This window comes from Poeciliopsis prolifica, unplaced genomic scaffold (genome assembly GCF_027474105.1).
Source record: "Poeciliopsis prolifica strain line A6 unplaced genomic scaffold, Auburn_PproV2 SCAFFOLD001, whole genome shotgun sequence".
In the NCBI taxonomy this organism is placed as follows: Eukaryota; Metazoa; Chordata; class Actinopteri; order Cyprinodontiformes; family Poeciliidae; genus Poeciliopsis; species Poeciliopsis prolifica.
Window position 1 is genome coordinate 3,713,104 of NW_026562376.1, and position 15,766 is coordinate 3,728,869.

The following is a 15,766-nucleotide window of genomic DNA, read 5'->3' on the forward strand; positions in this document are numbered from 1 at the left end:
ACACACACACACACAGCCCCCCCCTGCCTAAACAGTGCCATTATTTTCAGCTATAAATCACATTGAATGGCACATTGATTTTATCCTGCAGGGGCTACAGCACGAGGGGAGCTGCAGACACAGTTATTGCGTTTAATATTATCAATATTATCTCCCATATCATCTGAGACAGGGAGGCAGGTATCAGGAGGAGTCGACAGACACTTTTCTGCCAACTCCCACCCCCCTTTTCTTCGCCCTCCTCCTCTTCCTCCCCCCTCAGCGAGGCAGTTTCCATCAATCTGATAAGCTGAACTTCCCCTGTCACACCTGCAGGGCAAAGTCACCCAGCATTCTCTCGCCTCCCAACTCCAACAGCCCTCCGACTTCATCCTTTGTGTGCTTGAATGTTTCCTTTCTGCTACATGCTAAACGGTCCAATCGCATGCAGCCCCCTCTGACCCTGGTTCCGGTTCTACGCAACATGGGTCAGAACCACCAACAGGACTTTCTAAACAGCTCACAGATACTTGTTGTGACGTTTCTTCCTCCTGTTCTGCGTTGTTCCAGTTATTCTTGCCGCTGTTGCATCTGGCGACTCCTACAAGATGCGTTATTGGTTTTATGTGGCTGTCAGGAGTCGAGTCGTATCGTTCTTAACAATCTGAAGCCGAAACAGCAGAAATCAGTGGATCCCAAAGGAGAGGCAGCGACGACGGCTGATATTTCAGTTTGAATAAAATGCATGGATCTCTTTTTTAAAAGTCTGTGAACAGGTTTAGAATGCATTTACTAAAAAATGTTTGGAAAAGGAAGGAAAATATCAAATCTGCTGAACAAATATGGGATCATTAGTCTTTAATATTTGTGCTATTATTTATGACAACACTGCTTTTTATGTTTCATCGATAAAGCAACTAAAATCCCAACTGGTTGACAAACATTTAGTTGCTACCAAACATCAAAAACAAAAACTGGATGAAAAGTCTTCAGTTTGATGCTTTAGTCTTAAACAACCCTTTTGTTCACAGAAGGTTCACAATTCATTTCATTTTTTGTTTCTGATGTTTTGTTTTTTATTTAGAATATTTTAAAATGTCTTCCTGATCCTATTAACTCGGTTCACGTTTTTAAAAGTCACTGCAGCTGCAGCGTTGCAAAAATCTCCACCACAAATAATAGTTACTCAAATGAATCAATAAAAGCCCAAAATTTAAAGATGGGAACTTCTTCTGATTGGTTGGTGACGCAACAAACTGAAAACAACAAAAAAAAAAACAGTTCACAGTGGTGAATCAGTCAGTTTGGAGAGTTTTATACATTTTAATAAATAAAAACCCAAAGCAATCGTCTCCACAGCGTGCAATAAAGACGTCATATTTTTACTTTTTAAAGCAAACAGTGCTCCTTTTGTCAAACCAACAGGCAGACAGCTGTTAAATTACACGGACAGATACAAAGCAGCGAATCCTGACTGTGAAGAAATGACTGTTGCTGCTAATCCGGTGTACAGTCTTGAGCTGTTTATCACGATGAAACCCGAGATTACCGCCTCTGCCGTTTGTTCCTTTACGCCTCACGCACACTTTTTCTATCATCGCCGATCACACGCTGATGAAAAACTGCAAAAAGAAAAAAAAATCAGTTTACAAGACAAAAAAATGTTTTAAAAATTCCCGCTGATTGGCTGAGATGTTGGTACGACAATTAGAGGTCAGGAGGAGGCGACGTGCCGACTTATCAGGCCAGAAGTGGATTTTTATCACGTTTCCTGTGATGTGTAAAAATGATTGTTTGAAGAAGAAGAAGAAAAAAAGGAAATTGTTGTTTTTGTAGGTCTCTGCAACTGAAGAGCGATTCTGAGAAAAGAGAGGAAAAGAAAAAAAAAAAAAGGAGTAGAAGAGACGAGCAAAACAGATGCTCCTTAACAAACGACGCTTTCGATGAACGTTAATAAACCGGCGGCGAGCACTCAGGCCTCTTACTGCTAGAATGTGTTTTTCTTGCTAAAGTTATCAGCCTGGTTATCAGTGTGTGTGTGTGTGTGTGTGTCGTCCAGATGGCGGATAACAGGCCCTGCCTTTATTAGCCAGCGCTGGCCTGATAACGACCTGGTATTGATCCCAGGTTGAAAGAGCAGGTTCGTCAAACATGGCTGATTTACAGAGAGCTGATAATGGCAGCGCTGGGCAACCGAGGAACCCCGGAGAGGAGAAAGAGGAGTAAATCAACATTGTGATGATGGAGGAGGTGTGTGTGTGTGTGTGTGTGTGTGTGTGTGTGTGTGTGTGTGTGTGTGTGTGTGTGTGTGTGTGTGTGTGTGTGTGTGTGTGTGTGTGTGTGAGGCCTAAACACATGCACAAACGGGGGAAAATGGACGCCAATTCGGTTTGCTATCGACAAACCGGCTCACATGTGAGGCATGCCTGAGTTCTCTCATCTTCTTCTTCTTCTCATTTAATCAGCACATAACCCACCGCTCACCTCAAACGTGCGCATACACACACCCACCCACGCACACACACACACACGTTGGGCTAATCTCTAATCTGGTCTCGATTAGCACCTGACCGAATTTCCATGGGTTTATCAAACCAAGCCAAACAGCAGACGCTTATCAGCCTCAGCCCCAAAATTTCACAAGAGCAGGAATTTTTTTATTTTTTAGATTAAAAAAGAAACACAGCCGGGGAAATCTTGAATAAGTCAAAAGAATATGAGAGAAAACTCTGATATCACAAGGCAGGAGATGGTGATGGAGGTGGAGAGGTGGGGGGATTTGGGATAAGAGGACAGACTAACGGAAGGCCGCAGAAATGTTTTCTTCTTCGTCTTGTTTTTTTGGAAGAGATAAAAGAGTGACACGTGTGGAAGTCACAAGCTCATAACGATGCGGCAGCCATTTTTCCCGCATCTCTGCAGAACGTTACAGGTCTGCTGACAGAATAACAGGAAAACTTTGGCTGACTCGAGGATCGATGTGGAAATAAAATCCGTCGGAAAGGTCACTGATGCACCGAGCCAATCTTACCATCGATTCGGTTTCTGTTTTAAATATCTGAAACGAAACCAAACTGGTGGCGAGACCTTTCCTCTCCCCCCTTTGTTTTGCTTTTTTTAAGAAGCAGTGAGGCATCATCGTGAAACCTTGAACTGCTGCTGCGCGTGTTCCTCAACAGGTTGTTGCCAGGTAACCAGAGAATGAGTGGGTTGCTAGGTAACCAGAGAATGAGTGGGTTGCTAGGTAACCAGAGAATGAGTGGGTTGCTAGGTAACCAGAGAATGAGTGGATCAGTCGATTCCAACATTTTTTCAGCTCGTGAGAAGTTGAGCAAGTAGTCTTTCATCTGCCTACATCTCCCAGAATGCAGTGGATGGATGGATAAACCAATAAACGGATGGATGGATGGATGGATGGATGGATGGATGGATGGATGGATGGATGGATGGATGGATGAATGGATGGATGGATGGATGGATGGATGGATGGATGGATGGATGGATAATGGATGATGGATGGATGGATAATGGATGGATGGATGGATGGATGGATAATGGATGATGGGATGGATGGATGGATGGATGGATGGATGGATGGATGGATGGATGGATGGATGGATGGATAATGGATGATGGATGGATGGATAATGGATGGATGGATGGATGGATGGATGGATGGATGGATGGATAATGGATGATGGATGGATGGATGGATGGATGGATAATGGATGGATGGATGGATGGATAATGGATGGATGGATGGATGGATGGATGGATGGATGGATGGATGGATGGATGGATGGATGGATAATGGATGGATGGATGGATGGATGGATGGATGGATGGATGGATGACCTTCATTGTAGAGCGCCGTGTACGATGGCGGGCTGCAGCTGTCTCCTTCTGCTGAATCCTCTGGATCCGAGGCTCCGCCCTCCTCGCCTGATACGCTCGGCGTCTCCGCTGTGTTTTCCTCTCCACCGTCCAGATCCCCGTGGGAACCTGAGACCGAGAAAATAAGAGTAAAAACATCAACCTTACTCATTTTATTGAGTTTTTTTTCTTTTATCCATTTGTGTAAATTGAGAAAAACTGATTGAGCTTCCTTATATAAATAACGCAGTTGTATTCCTAAATTGTTACAATATTCTCGGATTTATTTAACATCCTTGCTTTCATTTCTTGTAAAAATGGTTCAATCAAAGCAATAATGCAACTCATCGGTTTTATAAAATTTTATTAAATATGACTGTATTGCATACAGATTTGTAACTTTTAAATCTCAGGGTCCAGTGCTGGTTTGATAGGTCTCCTCCAACTGAACTCAGGTAGCATTTCCCAGTTCTCACTGGATAAATCATGTTTTAAATCTTTATTTCTGTGACCTCAGATTTGACAACACATCTGTCCATTCTCAGCTTACCTTCTCTTACTCTCTTTTTTTATTTAATTACCAAAAATTTGGGGGAAATGGCAACAAAAATAACAGATCCCAACTGACCTCAGGGTGAAAGAGCAAAAACTACATTACAAGACACTTTAAGACAATTTGCTTCATTTATTTATTGATTTAATACATATTTAATTCAAAAAGTTATTGTGTGTTTAGCTCAGCTATAAATTTTGTTTTCCTGAAGATGGCTCTACAAAGATGGATGCCTGTACTGTAAAGGGAACAAATTAAAGCCCTTAACACATATATTTATATATATTTTAAATACAGTAATTCAGAAACGGGCTTCAGGATTGGACACGCTGAACGGTTTAATCCAGAAGATTAATAGCACGAAGCCGAAGGGAACCTCTGAGCCAAATGACAGTATACCTAAAATTACAGCTAAAAGAGTGATTAGTGCCGGGCTGATCGCTATCAATTACAGTCCCATAATCCCTGCTGACCAGAGTAATTATACAGTACTTTTGATCTATTTTAGCCTGTTTGAAGATTACATCCACAAAAAAAGAAGAAGAAGAAGTAGTCAGTTAATATGGATTTAAAGTGACTTCCATTAATGATGCGCTCTCTATAGGATGGATCTTTTGATGGCGCTCTAACAGATCCAATATTCTCCCATATTTACGGTCCGGGCCTGCACACACATCTACACACACACTCTCTGATGAAGATGATTTTTCTGAGTGAAACAAATCCCGACACAGATCCAGGATTTTTTAAAATTTATTATTTTTTTTCCAGTCCTCGATCCAGAACAGGTCGCAAATTAATTTCCAGGAGTCTGCGCAGACTGGCGGACGGGGCGAGCAGAGGGGCGGGGGTTAGCGGGTTGTTTCTAAAGCCGTGACTGGGGGGCGTATATATTTACAATGCTGGAACAAAAGGAGTCTATAATCTATACAAAGCACACAACAATACCCGTGAATAAAGCAGCTTGTAGAAAAAGGGAGAGGCAATTTTTCTAATTCTGTTAATTTCACTTCCAAAGCAATTAAAAGCAGGCAGAGATAATGCCGGGAAACAATCGGCGGCTGACAAAGTGTTTCTGTCTTTGTAAATGAAACATCTTTAGGCTAATTTCAACTTCCACGCCTGCATGGTTCACTCTAATTTCAGATAAAAAATTAACAGCAGATTTGGACCTTCATATTAAAAAAAAAGAGAGAGAGAGAAAAAGACAGAGAGGAGGAGAGGGAAAGAGAAAGAAAGAAAGAAAAAGATCGATTCGGTGTGGAAAATATTTTTAGAATTAGCTCCATGTCGTCCAAGCTTTTGCTCCATCTAATTTTCCGTATCTGGAAGGACATTTTCATACAATTAATTTCACTTTAATCAGAGTTGTACAAAGGGACTTCTGTGTGTAAAATTCCAATTATAAATCCTGTTCAAACTGGAAGTTTAAATTATGATTCCTCCCCTCGTTAGCGCTGTGGTTTAATGAATCAATCGCTGCATCGCTGCTTTTACACATCAAATGGTGTGGAAAACTCTCAGCTTCGCTTTCCGCCTCTTTTTATCCCGGCAGAAATATCTTCCCCTTTTCTTTCTTCCTCTTCCGGTGTCGGACAGTTGGCAGAAGGGCCTTTCGATAAGTGAGCCATGTTCTACTTCATTACTACTCTCAAACTTAAAGTTGTTAATTGCTCCGGCGAGATATCCTAGAAAATTGGGTCTGAACTGCTTCCAGAGATGGAGGAATAACAAGAAGACTTATTCCAAATGCGCCTCATCAATTAAACTGGGAATTATCCGGCTTTCCAGGATCTGAGAACACCTCGAGCTGTTCCTGTTCTGGAGCCAAGAAAACTTTCGCAGGGTTTCTGCAGGTTTCAACAACTCGAATTTAAGACTTTTTAAGACAATTGTGAGTGGAATTTAAACCCTTTATCTCCACAGAAATGTTCAAACTTCCTCCAGCCAACTGGTGATAAATTTGTGGGCATATTAGCAGCTAGCTAGCGCAACCAGGGCCAAAACTGGCAAATTTAAACTACAAATCCATCAAACTAAAAATGCTGAATCTTGGTTACTGTGATTTTTTTTTTTCATGTTTGAACCTTTTATGAAATCTGTATTAAAGATCCAAAACTGGCTTATTTATTATAAAAAGTATCCATTTTCAAAGTTGTTGGATCATTGGTTGTTTTCTCTTTTGTTGGCCATATTTTTTTTAGCATTCTTATTCTTATGGAGATAATGAATTAGAATCAAACAGGAAATCAAGGAAGTCAAAGATTACGTCAAATTTACGCACCAAAGCCTTTTTCTGATTTTATTAACTCAGAAAAACTCCAGCAAACCTGATTGAAAGCAGCTAAGGCTCTTAGTTATGGTGCATTTAATGAATTTTCAACATTATAAATTAACTGATGATTTAAAAAATGCTTTATTTTTACTTTGTAGCTCCAGTTTGGTAATTATTCAAACTTTGCCTTTCTCCTTAAGCCGCTCACCTGACTGTGTGAAAAATACAAATCAAAACAAATCTGAGTTTCAGAACCTTCCAGCAGTCACACATTTAATTTTTTAAATGTGAACAATGTTTTACGTAGATAGATGAGACATTTAAGAGACCCTTCAGCTCTAAAGTGGAAGTGAATGAGAGGTTGGGTGTGTGACCTCTGGGCTGGTTTGACAGAAAACTGCAAGTCCCACAGCAGTGGGAGTCACACTGGGTGAAAGCAGAGAAAAATACCAACGTTTTGATGTATAAACTGTACATGTGGGGTGGAAACTGGTGGCATAAAAGAAGTTATCAAAAATAAAATTTAATCAACACAACTTTCTGTGAGCTAATTAAAGTTTGAACAAAGTTTCTACTGAGCTGTGGAGCCCTGAACAGTCAAACATTAGCTTTGCGTGAATGTTTTTAGCAAATTTCCAGCCATTGGGTGTCATTTGTGATCTGTTTTAAGCTCTGATAAGAAGCAACAAGCTGTAAATCATAAATAACGCATGCTAACAGCAATAAGTGCCACAGGTTTCCATTGGCCTGCAGCTTAGTATCAGACTGAAACTTAATAAGGAACTGTTGAACTGAGAGGATGTGAAAATAAATGATTGATTCATGCAACGATCATGTTACATCACTGATCATGTGACCAACACATCAAAATGACCCTTACCAAGTCATTTTGATCCAGTTTCTAGTGCAAAAACAGAAAACTGACCAACAAACAGGATAGAGAATCAGCTGAAAGATGTTCTCAACAACAGATTTCTGTCTTATTATCCGGACATTCTGAGACGCTAAATGAAGCAGGCTGATGTATTTCAGGCAAACGGTTCCTCTAAGCTGAAGACAAGCAACTTCTGGCTCCGAGTTAACATGAATAAAATTCCCATCGTCACAGAGATTAGACGGGAACAGATACGGAGCTACGGGAATACTAGAAAACTGGAGAGCAGCTGTCTGTCTCGGAGACGCGACGAGAGGCGGAACAAAGTGCTGCGGCTGATGAAGGAGCTGAAGATGCTGCTTTATTAACTGTGGGTCCACATCAAACCAGCGGCTTGGCTGATTAAACACAGAGACAAGGCACATCAAACCTGCACGCTCAACAAGCTGATTAAACAGACGGCAGCCGAGCTGTCGCCGCCGACACGGCGCAGAAAAGACATCAGACCTGAGAGCTGCAGAAGAAGAATCACAGACTCCTGAAGAGAAACATGAAAAGAGCAAATTCAGAGAGAGAGAAAGGAGGCGAAGATGAGGAGGAGGATGGCACCTGACACAGAGACAGGAGCTGGAGAGGAGCCACTTATTGATCAGAGTCACGAGGAAACGCTCCTCATCAACTTTACACTTTAAACATTTCCTTCAGCGCTGCAGCGATCGTATCGCCTCCGACTAAACAAAGCAGCCGCGGGTTCAACAGACGTGAAAACAGGAATTTTCTGTTTAAATTTCCAAATCAAATCTGGGGAAATGGAAAAAATTGAACAGAGATATTTAATGAGTGCCCGAGAAATGACTGGCTGAACGGTTGCAGGTTCAAATCCCGCTGCATCTTCAGTTGAAGCTTCATTTCATCACAGGAAGCTGCTTTGAAAAAGACGAATGAAGGGAACCAAGCAGGGCATTTAATGTTTTCCTTTCCCTAAAAGCAAGTTTCCACAACTCAAAATTCAGACCATTATGAATGTAAATTAGCCTCAAAAGTCTCACAATAACTGGAACGTACAAGATTTAATAGTTCTGCAGAAACAAATTTAAGACTTATGATTAATGTATTTCAAGCCAACTTACATTTTGTAAAATTAATTTAAGATATTTTAAGGCCATAGGTGGAATTTAAGACCTATAACTCCTCAAAAATGTATGAACTTTGTCTCGCCAACTGGCAATAAATTTGCATTTATCCATTATAAATACAAAAAAAGCTAACTGGCTAACAAGGACATGCTAACAGTGAGTAACCTCAAAGGCCCAACATACATAAAGAATATCTGAGATTAAATCGCCTGCCAAGAAGAGCGATTAATGTATTTACTTTTAAAAAATGAATTCAAGAAAATTTAAGGCCTTAATTTCAGATAGATGAACTTAAGACTTCCAGTATTCTCCAAAAGAACCACTGAAGGAAATCACACAAAAACTTTTGAAAAAGATGCAGAGTGCAACTTCCTTCTTCATGAAATGTAAACAAAGATGGAGAAGAGTCAGATATTAGCTGATTTAAAATCTCTTTTTTGTCGTTAGTACAACTTACGAATAATTTCTCCTGCTAACACCAGGCTAGCATGATTGTTTTGGTTCTATTTACCCAGAATGCTTTGCGCTGTAGTTCTCTTCTTCTTTGCCAAATGCAACGGAGTAGTGTCAGATTTGAGAGGTTATCGGGTTTAATTGTACTTACTGGTAAAAGATCACAAATCATTTCTCCCATTAGTGCTGGACTAATGCGTTCTGGTTGTATTTACCCAGAATGCTTTGCCCTGCGGTTTCCAGTACAATTGGCGATCACATGTGCTTTCGAACCTCATCAGAGTTCACTTCAATCGAACTGAAACCGAGGTTTGCAGGCGGACCAGAGTTCGCTTCATAGTTCGATTCCGTAATCACGTCTCGCCGCGGCGTGGAGGCGTGGCGTGGCGTGGAGGCGTGGAGGAGCGGCGTGGAGGCGTGGCGTGGCGTGGAGGAGCAGTGTGGCGTGGAGCGCCGCTTCCACAGAGAGATGTTTACTGTGAAACTGAAACTAATGATGGGTGATAATTATCCTGCAGCAATGCACACATCAAAGGAATGAAAATAAATGTTTCAGAGGGAAATAAAGTGAAAAAGCTGCACTTTTTCCTCCCTCTCTCTCTCTTTCTTCCTGACCGACTCTATCAATCATTCCTTCATATCCTCTCTTCCTCCTCTCTCCATTCCCCTCTGTCCTCTTCTCTCCTATCACTGGAGCTCTCACTCCATCACCTACCCTCCCTGTCTCCCCCTGTCTCCCCTTCATCCCTTTTTTTTGCCCCCCGCCCCCCGCGCTGCAGAAAGCGCGGTGACTGGGAGCGTCACTCTGCGCGGATAGCTGCGAGCCGTTGGCGGTTATCGGCTCCTGCAGACTCTCTCTGCCGGTCTGATCTGTCTCCTCTTCATTAAGCAAATACGCCGACGTGGAAATGAAAACATAATAGCTATTTGATTTCCAGAGAGATATTTTGCATATTGGTTCGGAGCTGATAGCGGAATTTCATCAAGTCGTTTTTTTTTTTCTTCTTCTTCTTCTCCCTCTCCCGCCACCACAGCCTCCTCTTCCTCCTCCTCTTCTTCCTCCTCCTCTTCCTCGCTGCTTTAAAAACTGAATTACTGAGCTGGGCCGGCTTTCAGCTAAGATTTCTTTACATTGCTGGGAACTGGAAAAAAACCCCGGCTCCCCAGGAAGACTACTTAAATGATTAAATATCCCCCCACCATTCCCATCTTTTCTTTCCTCCCTCTCTTTTTGATAAGGAGGAAGAAAATTTAAAGAATTCACAGTGCTTTAGGTTGACGGTACTAATCAGAGATAGCAGTGAGAAAATTAACTCCTTAATGAGCAGAGTCGTCTTTCTGATAAAGGTCCGGGATGGGGAGACGGCGGGGCGAGCCGAACCCTGAGAGAAGGACACAAAGAGACGGAGAGATGGGAGAGCCGATGGAGGGATGGAGAACAGACAAAGGGAGGCTTAGTTTCCTCTTCCTCCTCTTCCTCTGAGGAGCGCGTTTCTGCTTCTCAGGTGGAGATAGCAGGTGATACGGCTCTCCCTCCCGCTGCTGACGGATGGACGGACCGTCCGGTGGTGGGGTATCCTTCATGGCCCCCAGAGGAAGAAGAGGAGGAGGAGGAGGAGGAAGAACAAGCTGATAGTCTGGAGGCTCTCAGGAGGAAATAAATCTCCCCGCTGCTGCATGTTGGACACCATGTTGCTTTGGAGCCACCTACCAGCCGATAAGTTATCCCAGAAGATATCGCGATAAACGATAATATCGACTGTTTTGAATTCATTTCAGAGGAATGTAATGGTAAACACTGCAAAAACAGAACAAGTATTTTAGTTTTTAGTACGAATATCTTAGTGCATTTAAAATACTAACTTACAAGTAACTTTTCAGCATGACATAGTAGCTTGTTTTATTTAAGTGAATATTTCCTTAATATTGATGAAAAAGTCAATTATTTCATGTATAAGAAGAAAAAAATGTCTTGGTATAAATGAAATAATCTGCAGAACAAACTGTTGAGTGGGTTTGTTTTCAGCAACACAGCAAACTGCTGGGAAGTTTTTCAAAATAGTAAAATTACATAAGAAGAAGGAAAACCCAGCAGCTTTTCAGCAGAAACACCAGTTAAAGTTAAAAATGCTCACAGAAAGTTGAACTTCACCTGACTGAACTGTTTTTTTTGTCTGGTTTTATAGTTTTTATGGCATCACCGTTTAAGTTTTGTTCATTTTTCAGATTTTACCTCAGAATGTTCAGTGATTCTGACCTAAATATTCAGATTTTTTCCTCATTTGAACGACTTGCATGCCCACAGCTTCTTCTCCACATGTACAGTTTACACATCAGAACGCAGATATTTCCGTCTGCTTTCCCCCAGAGCGTCTCTCCCTGCTGTGGGACTCAGTTTTCTGTTCAATCAGCCCAGAGAGAGGAGAAAATCACCAACACGTTTTCTGTCCAAACTGAGGCTGAAGAGTCTTTTTCACTGCCGTTTTCCAACATAAAACAAATACGTCGATATGATTTACAGTTTTTGAAACCTATAATGTTTTTTCTGTGTTTGTTAGCTTTTTCTTCCTATTTAAAGTTGTAAATCACATAGCAAACAGCAACTGCCTTTTCTTAAGACTCTGGTTCTCAGATTACCTGACTTTGGGCTCGTTCAAAGAAAGGCCTCCACTTCCAGGCTGAAACTATTTTCTGCAGTTACTGTGAACATTGTGGACATATAATCACTTTTTCAGGTGACTGGTGTCCTAATAAAAGTCTGTCATGGATGTTTTTCAGGAGCGTTGTTTGGGTTTATGTTTATCTGTTTATGACTTATAAAGCATAAAGTAATAAATAGTATCACAAAATATTGTGATAAAACTTTAAGTCCGTATCAACCAGGCATTTTTAAGGAAGCAACATTTACATCTTATGTAAAGACTTTTTGTTTTTTTGTCAAGCATGATGTAAACCCTCAGAGAACAGATCGTAAATAACAGAATAACCCGGATCTAAACCGGTCTTTAGTTCTGCTTCTGTTCATTTATTTCCTGCTGCTGATTGACGATTGAGCTGCCAACAAAAATCTCAAACAAGCTTTTTCCTCACATGGTGAAACTTTCAGGCTAAACTTTGTGCAGGTCTGCAACATGTGGAGTCACTCAATCCGGGAGAATTAACAAATAATTAACAAAATGATGACATTTTCCTCTGCCTGGTTCTGGAAAAGTTCACAGATCAGTTTGCTTTCTCAGGAGCAGGAACTGCAGCAAAGTCAACAGCTCCTCGCAACGCGCCAGCCTTCCTTAGAAACACTGCATCCTAACTTTGACCCCATTAGTCAAAGGTCACAACAAGCAAGTTAGCTGGATTATAAATTGTCCCAGAATTTGTTGCTGTTTGAGAACATTTAAAAGTTGTATAATGGTATAAAAATGTAAGGGTGCGTTCTCAAATAACAATAAACTTTAAATTCTAACATTTAACACTGGAAGACATTCCAAACATCCAAAGTAAATAAACAAAACAGCAGAAAAAAAAACTAAAACAAAATAGATACTGAAGTCTTGTCCTAAAGCACCAGACTGAAGACTCCAGTTTTAGGTAGAAAATCAGAGAGACACAAAAATAAAAAATAATTGTTCAAATGGAAATTATTGAGCTTATTTGAATTCATTGTGTGATTAACCGATTTATTGCTTATCGTGACTCAGAAATGAATAAAACTGATTTGGTATTTCTGGGAGTGAACTGGACCTGTTTGTCTTCTGAAGTGAACTTTAGAAGACAAGATGTTTTTGGAACTAAATAAAGTGAATTTTGTGTTTTCAGGGTGAGTTTCCTGGAGTCTGGATGCATAACTGAACGTCATTCATCATCTTTGGTTTTGTGGCAGAACAAAAGGCCACACTGAATGCTAACGAAGACGAGTGAGATGGAAAGATAACATTTTGAAGATGATGCATTTCAGCAGATTTCATCACTCATCCGATGCATTTCCCTCAGCTTCCTGCTGCACTTGTGGCTGCACTTTGCATGAAATGCACGGACGTTCTCACGGTACTGCAGGCGACCGAACGGGATCCGTCAGATCTCTCTTCTTCTCCCCAAACTCCCGAGTCAGGAATGCATCTTTTGGGTTTCCTGCACCGCCGCCGCAGCGTGCAGGATCAAGCTTTCCCTCGGGTGTTGTGTTTCACAACCGTTTCTTCTCTGGCAGCACTTCAGACGCTGCTGCCCGTCACCGACTGCTTCATTTTTCCTCAAGGACGCGTCCATCCCCCCTCCCTTCCTCCCACTCGCACGCCGAGCGGCATTCTGGTGCTCTGAACGGATTCCTCACGGAAAGTGAACATGTGTGCATCGTGATAAGACTGTGTGTTATTTTAATCGTGAAATGAAACATTTAGATTCAGGCCTGATTAAAAGAAAAGGCCTTTCTGTATGATGTTAACAATACGCTGAAGGGTGGATAAACGCGGCGCATCACAAACAAACCAGCTCTAAGCGATCTGGTGTTTTATTGACTCATATTTGAAAGAGTAAACTTTTCCAGGGAAATTTGTCCTGAAGTATCCGGCAGCGATAGCAGCATCGTTGTAATCTGATCTGTGTGTTTTATTCCTCATCTCAGAGGATCAAGAGATAAACAAAGACTTCGTTTAAATCCGATTTTATCCCAGAACTCATTCAGTTAAAGTCAATTCTCCTTATACAATGTTTGGACTTCCTGACAATAAGTAAAATTAATATATGAGAATTAAAAATTATCCATGACCCCCTCCCTAGAAAGACAATGTAAACTCTTATAAATACATAATTGAGACTTAATATATATTATAAATAATTTCCTCATTACTAGTATTTGTAGTGCCTTTACTGATCCTATAATTTATTTAGAAATATTCTGAATATGTTTATAAATAAATTATTGTAATGAATATATATGGTGCATTTTATAATCTAAAAACAATATTTATTTTATGAATGATATTATAAAAAACTTATAGATAACTTTATAAATATTATAGGTATATGTATTAAAATTAGAAGGATCTTTAATAGAATATTACTATTATTACTTGTTATATTATATTTTCTAACTATTATTTTAGTATCATATGTCCATTTAATTATCCCATAATTACTCTTCTAATTTATTTTTTTAATTTTTTATTTACTTTTTCAATTATTTACTTTGAATTTTCATTAAAATTAAAGTGCAATACAATCAAATTTTTTGTGCAAAATTATAATTCATTTGAAAAAATTATTTGGAACGCCTATGGTACGTATTTTTAATTGTTAAAATACTTTCATACATTTATATTTTTCATCATCTTTAATTCAAAATGAGTATGTATTTATACATTTTCAGTATCATTTCATTTATAAAAATCATCTACTTGTTTATTATGCTTCTTTATTAATTAATGCTTTTTGTATTCATCCATGTGTTTCTGTTTTTTTATCTACTCAGTCCTTTCGTGCACAAAGAGAATAAAAGCTTTATTGAAAAGATGTTTTTCTAATCTGACTTCCTGTTTGGTCACATCTCTGACTCACATCTGCAGAAATGTTTGGACCCTGCAGAACCTCTCTGTGAAGAACCAGATACTCTTTCAGCAGACAGAAACATAGAAATAAATAAACTTTCACTTGTTTCTGTGAACTCCTCTGAGGTTCGTTAGCATAAACCAGCAGCTGATAAAAGTATTGTTTGTCTTTTTAATCCAACAATAAGGAAAAGAGAGAAAAAACAGGTGGCTTTTCGCATAAAGAGGGGAGGAAGAAAGAGGGCGGAGTCTGGAGATAGAGAGCGGTTACCATGCCGCCCTAGCCGAGACCATGGACTATTGAAGCCAGGCATGCAGACGAGAAAGCCAGCCGATAAGCACGGCTGATAAAAGATAGAAAATAGCAGCAGATTTGAACTTTCCCACCGTCCTGAGATCCACCGAGGGAGGAGGGGGTTTCATCCAGCGACTTATTCAATCCGCTGATATCTGCAGCCGACGGAGCGCGGAAAACTCAGAGCCGAACTCCAGAACATGCTCTCCCAGAACGCGTGATGTTCTGGAAATACCCGGCGGTCCCAGAACAATGAAGGGAGATAATCCCAGAGCGCAGGAGTTAAACAACCAGCAGGTTTCCTAATGTGGTCAGAGGGAGGTCACACACACACACACACACACACACACACACACACACACACACACACACACACACACACACACACACACACACACACACAAACACACACACACACACACACACAGAAGGTCAACCTGCTTGTGTGTGTGTGTGTGTGTGTGTGTGTGTGTGTGTGTGTGTGTGAAGTCATCCTCATCACCAGATCAGAGACACTGTTTCTGTCTGTATCGCTGCAGATAAAACACACACGGCCTTGAGTTAAAATGTGAGAACGTTCACACACGTCGACATACAGACTGCAAACGTATTTCTGCTGAAAATGAAGGCGGTTTCAGTGCAAAGTGAAGCAGATCTTTGAATAAATCTGAACCATAGCGTCTCTTTTGGCCACGTGTGTCCGGTGCATTGACCGTTTTATCCCGAAGCTCCCAAAGAAACTGATTTAACAGAACAAATAGAAACCAACCCGCATGTGGACGTTTCTGAAC

General features: G+C 40.6%; 1 protein-coding gene across 3 annotated transcripts in view; it reads right to left on the reverse strand.

The window, feature by feature from the left end:
• Positions 1-15,766, reverse strand: part of zfpm1 (zinc finger protein, FOG family member 1) — a 100,177-nt gene that overhangs the window by 48,106 nt on the left and 36,305 nt on the right. For all 3 annotated transcript variants that reach the window (XM_055031272.1, XM_055031284.1, XM_055031278.1), the window contains one exon: positions 3,835-3,981. In XM_055031272.1, the coding sequence (XP_054887247.1) occupies positions 3,835-3,981 (147 nt within the window). The remainder of the gene's footprint in view (positions 1-3,834; positions 3,982-15,766) is intronic.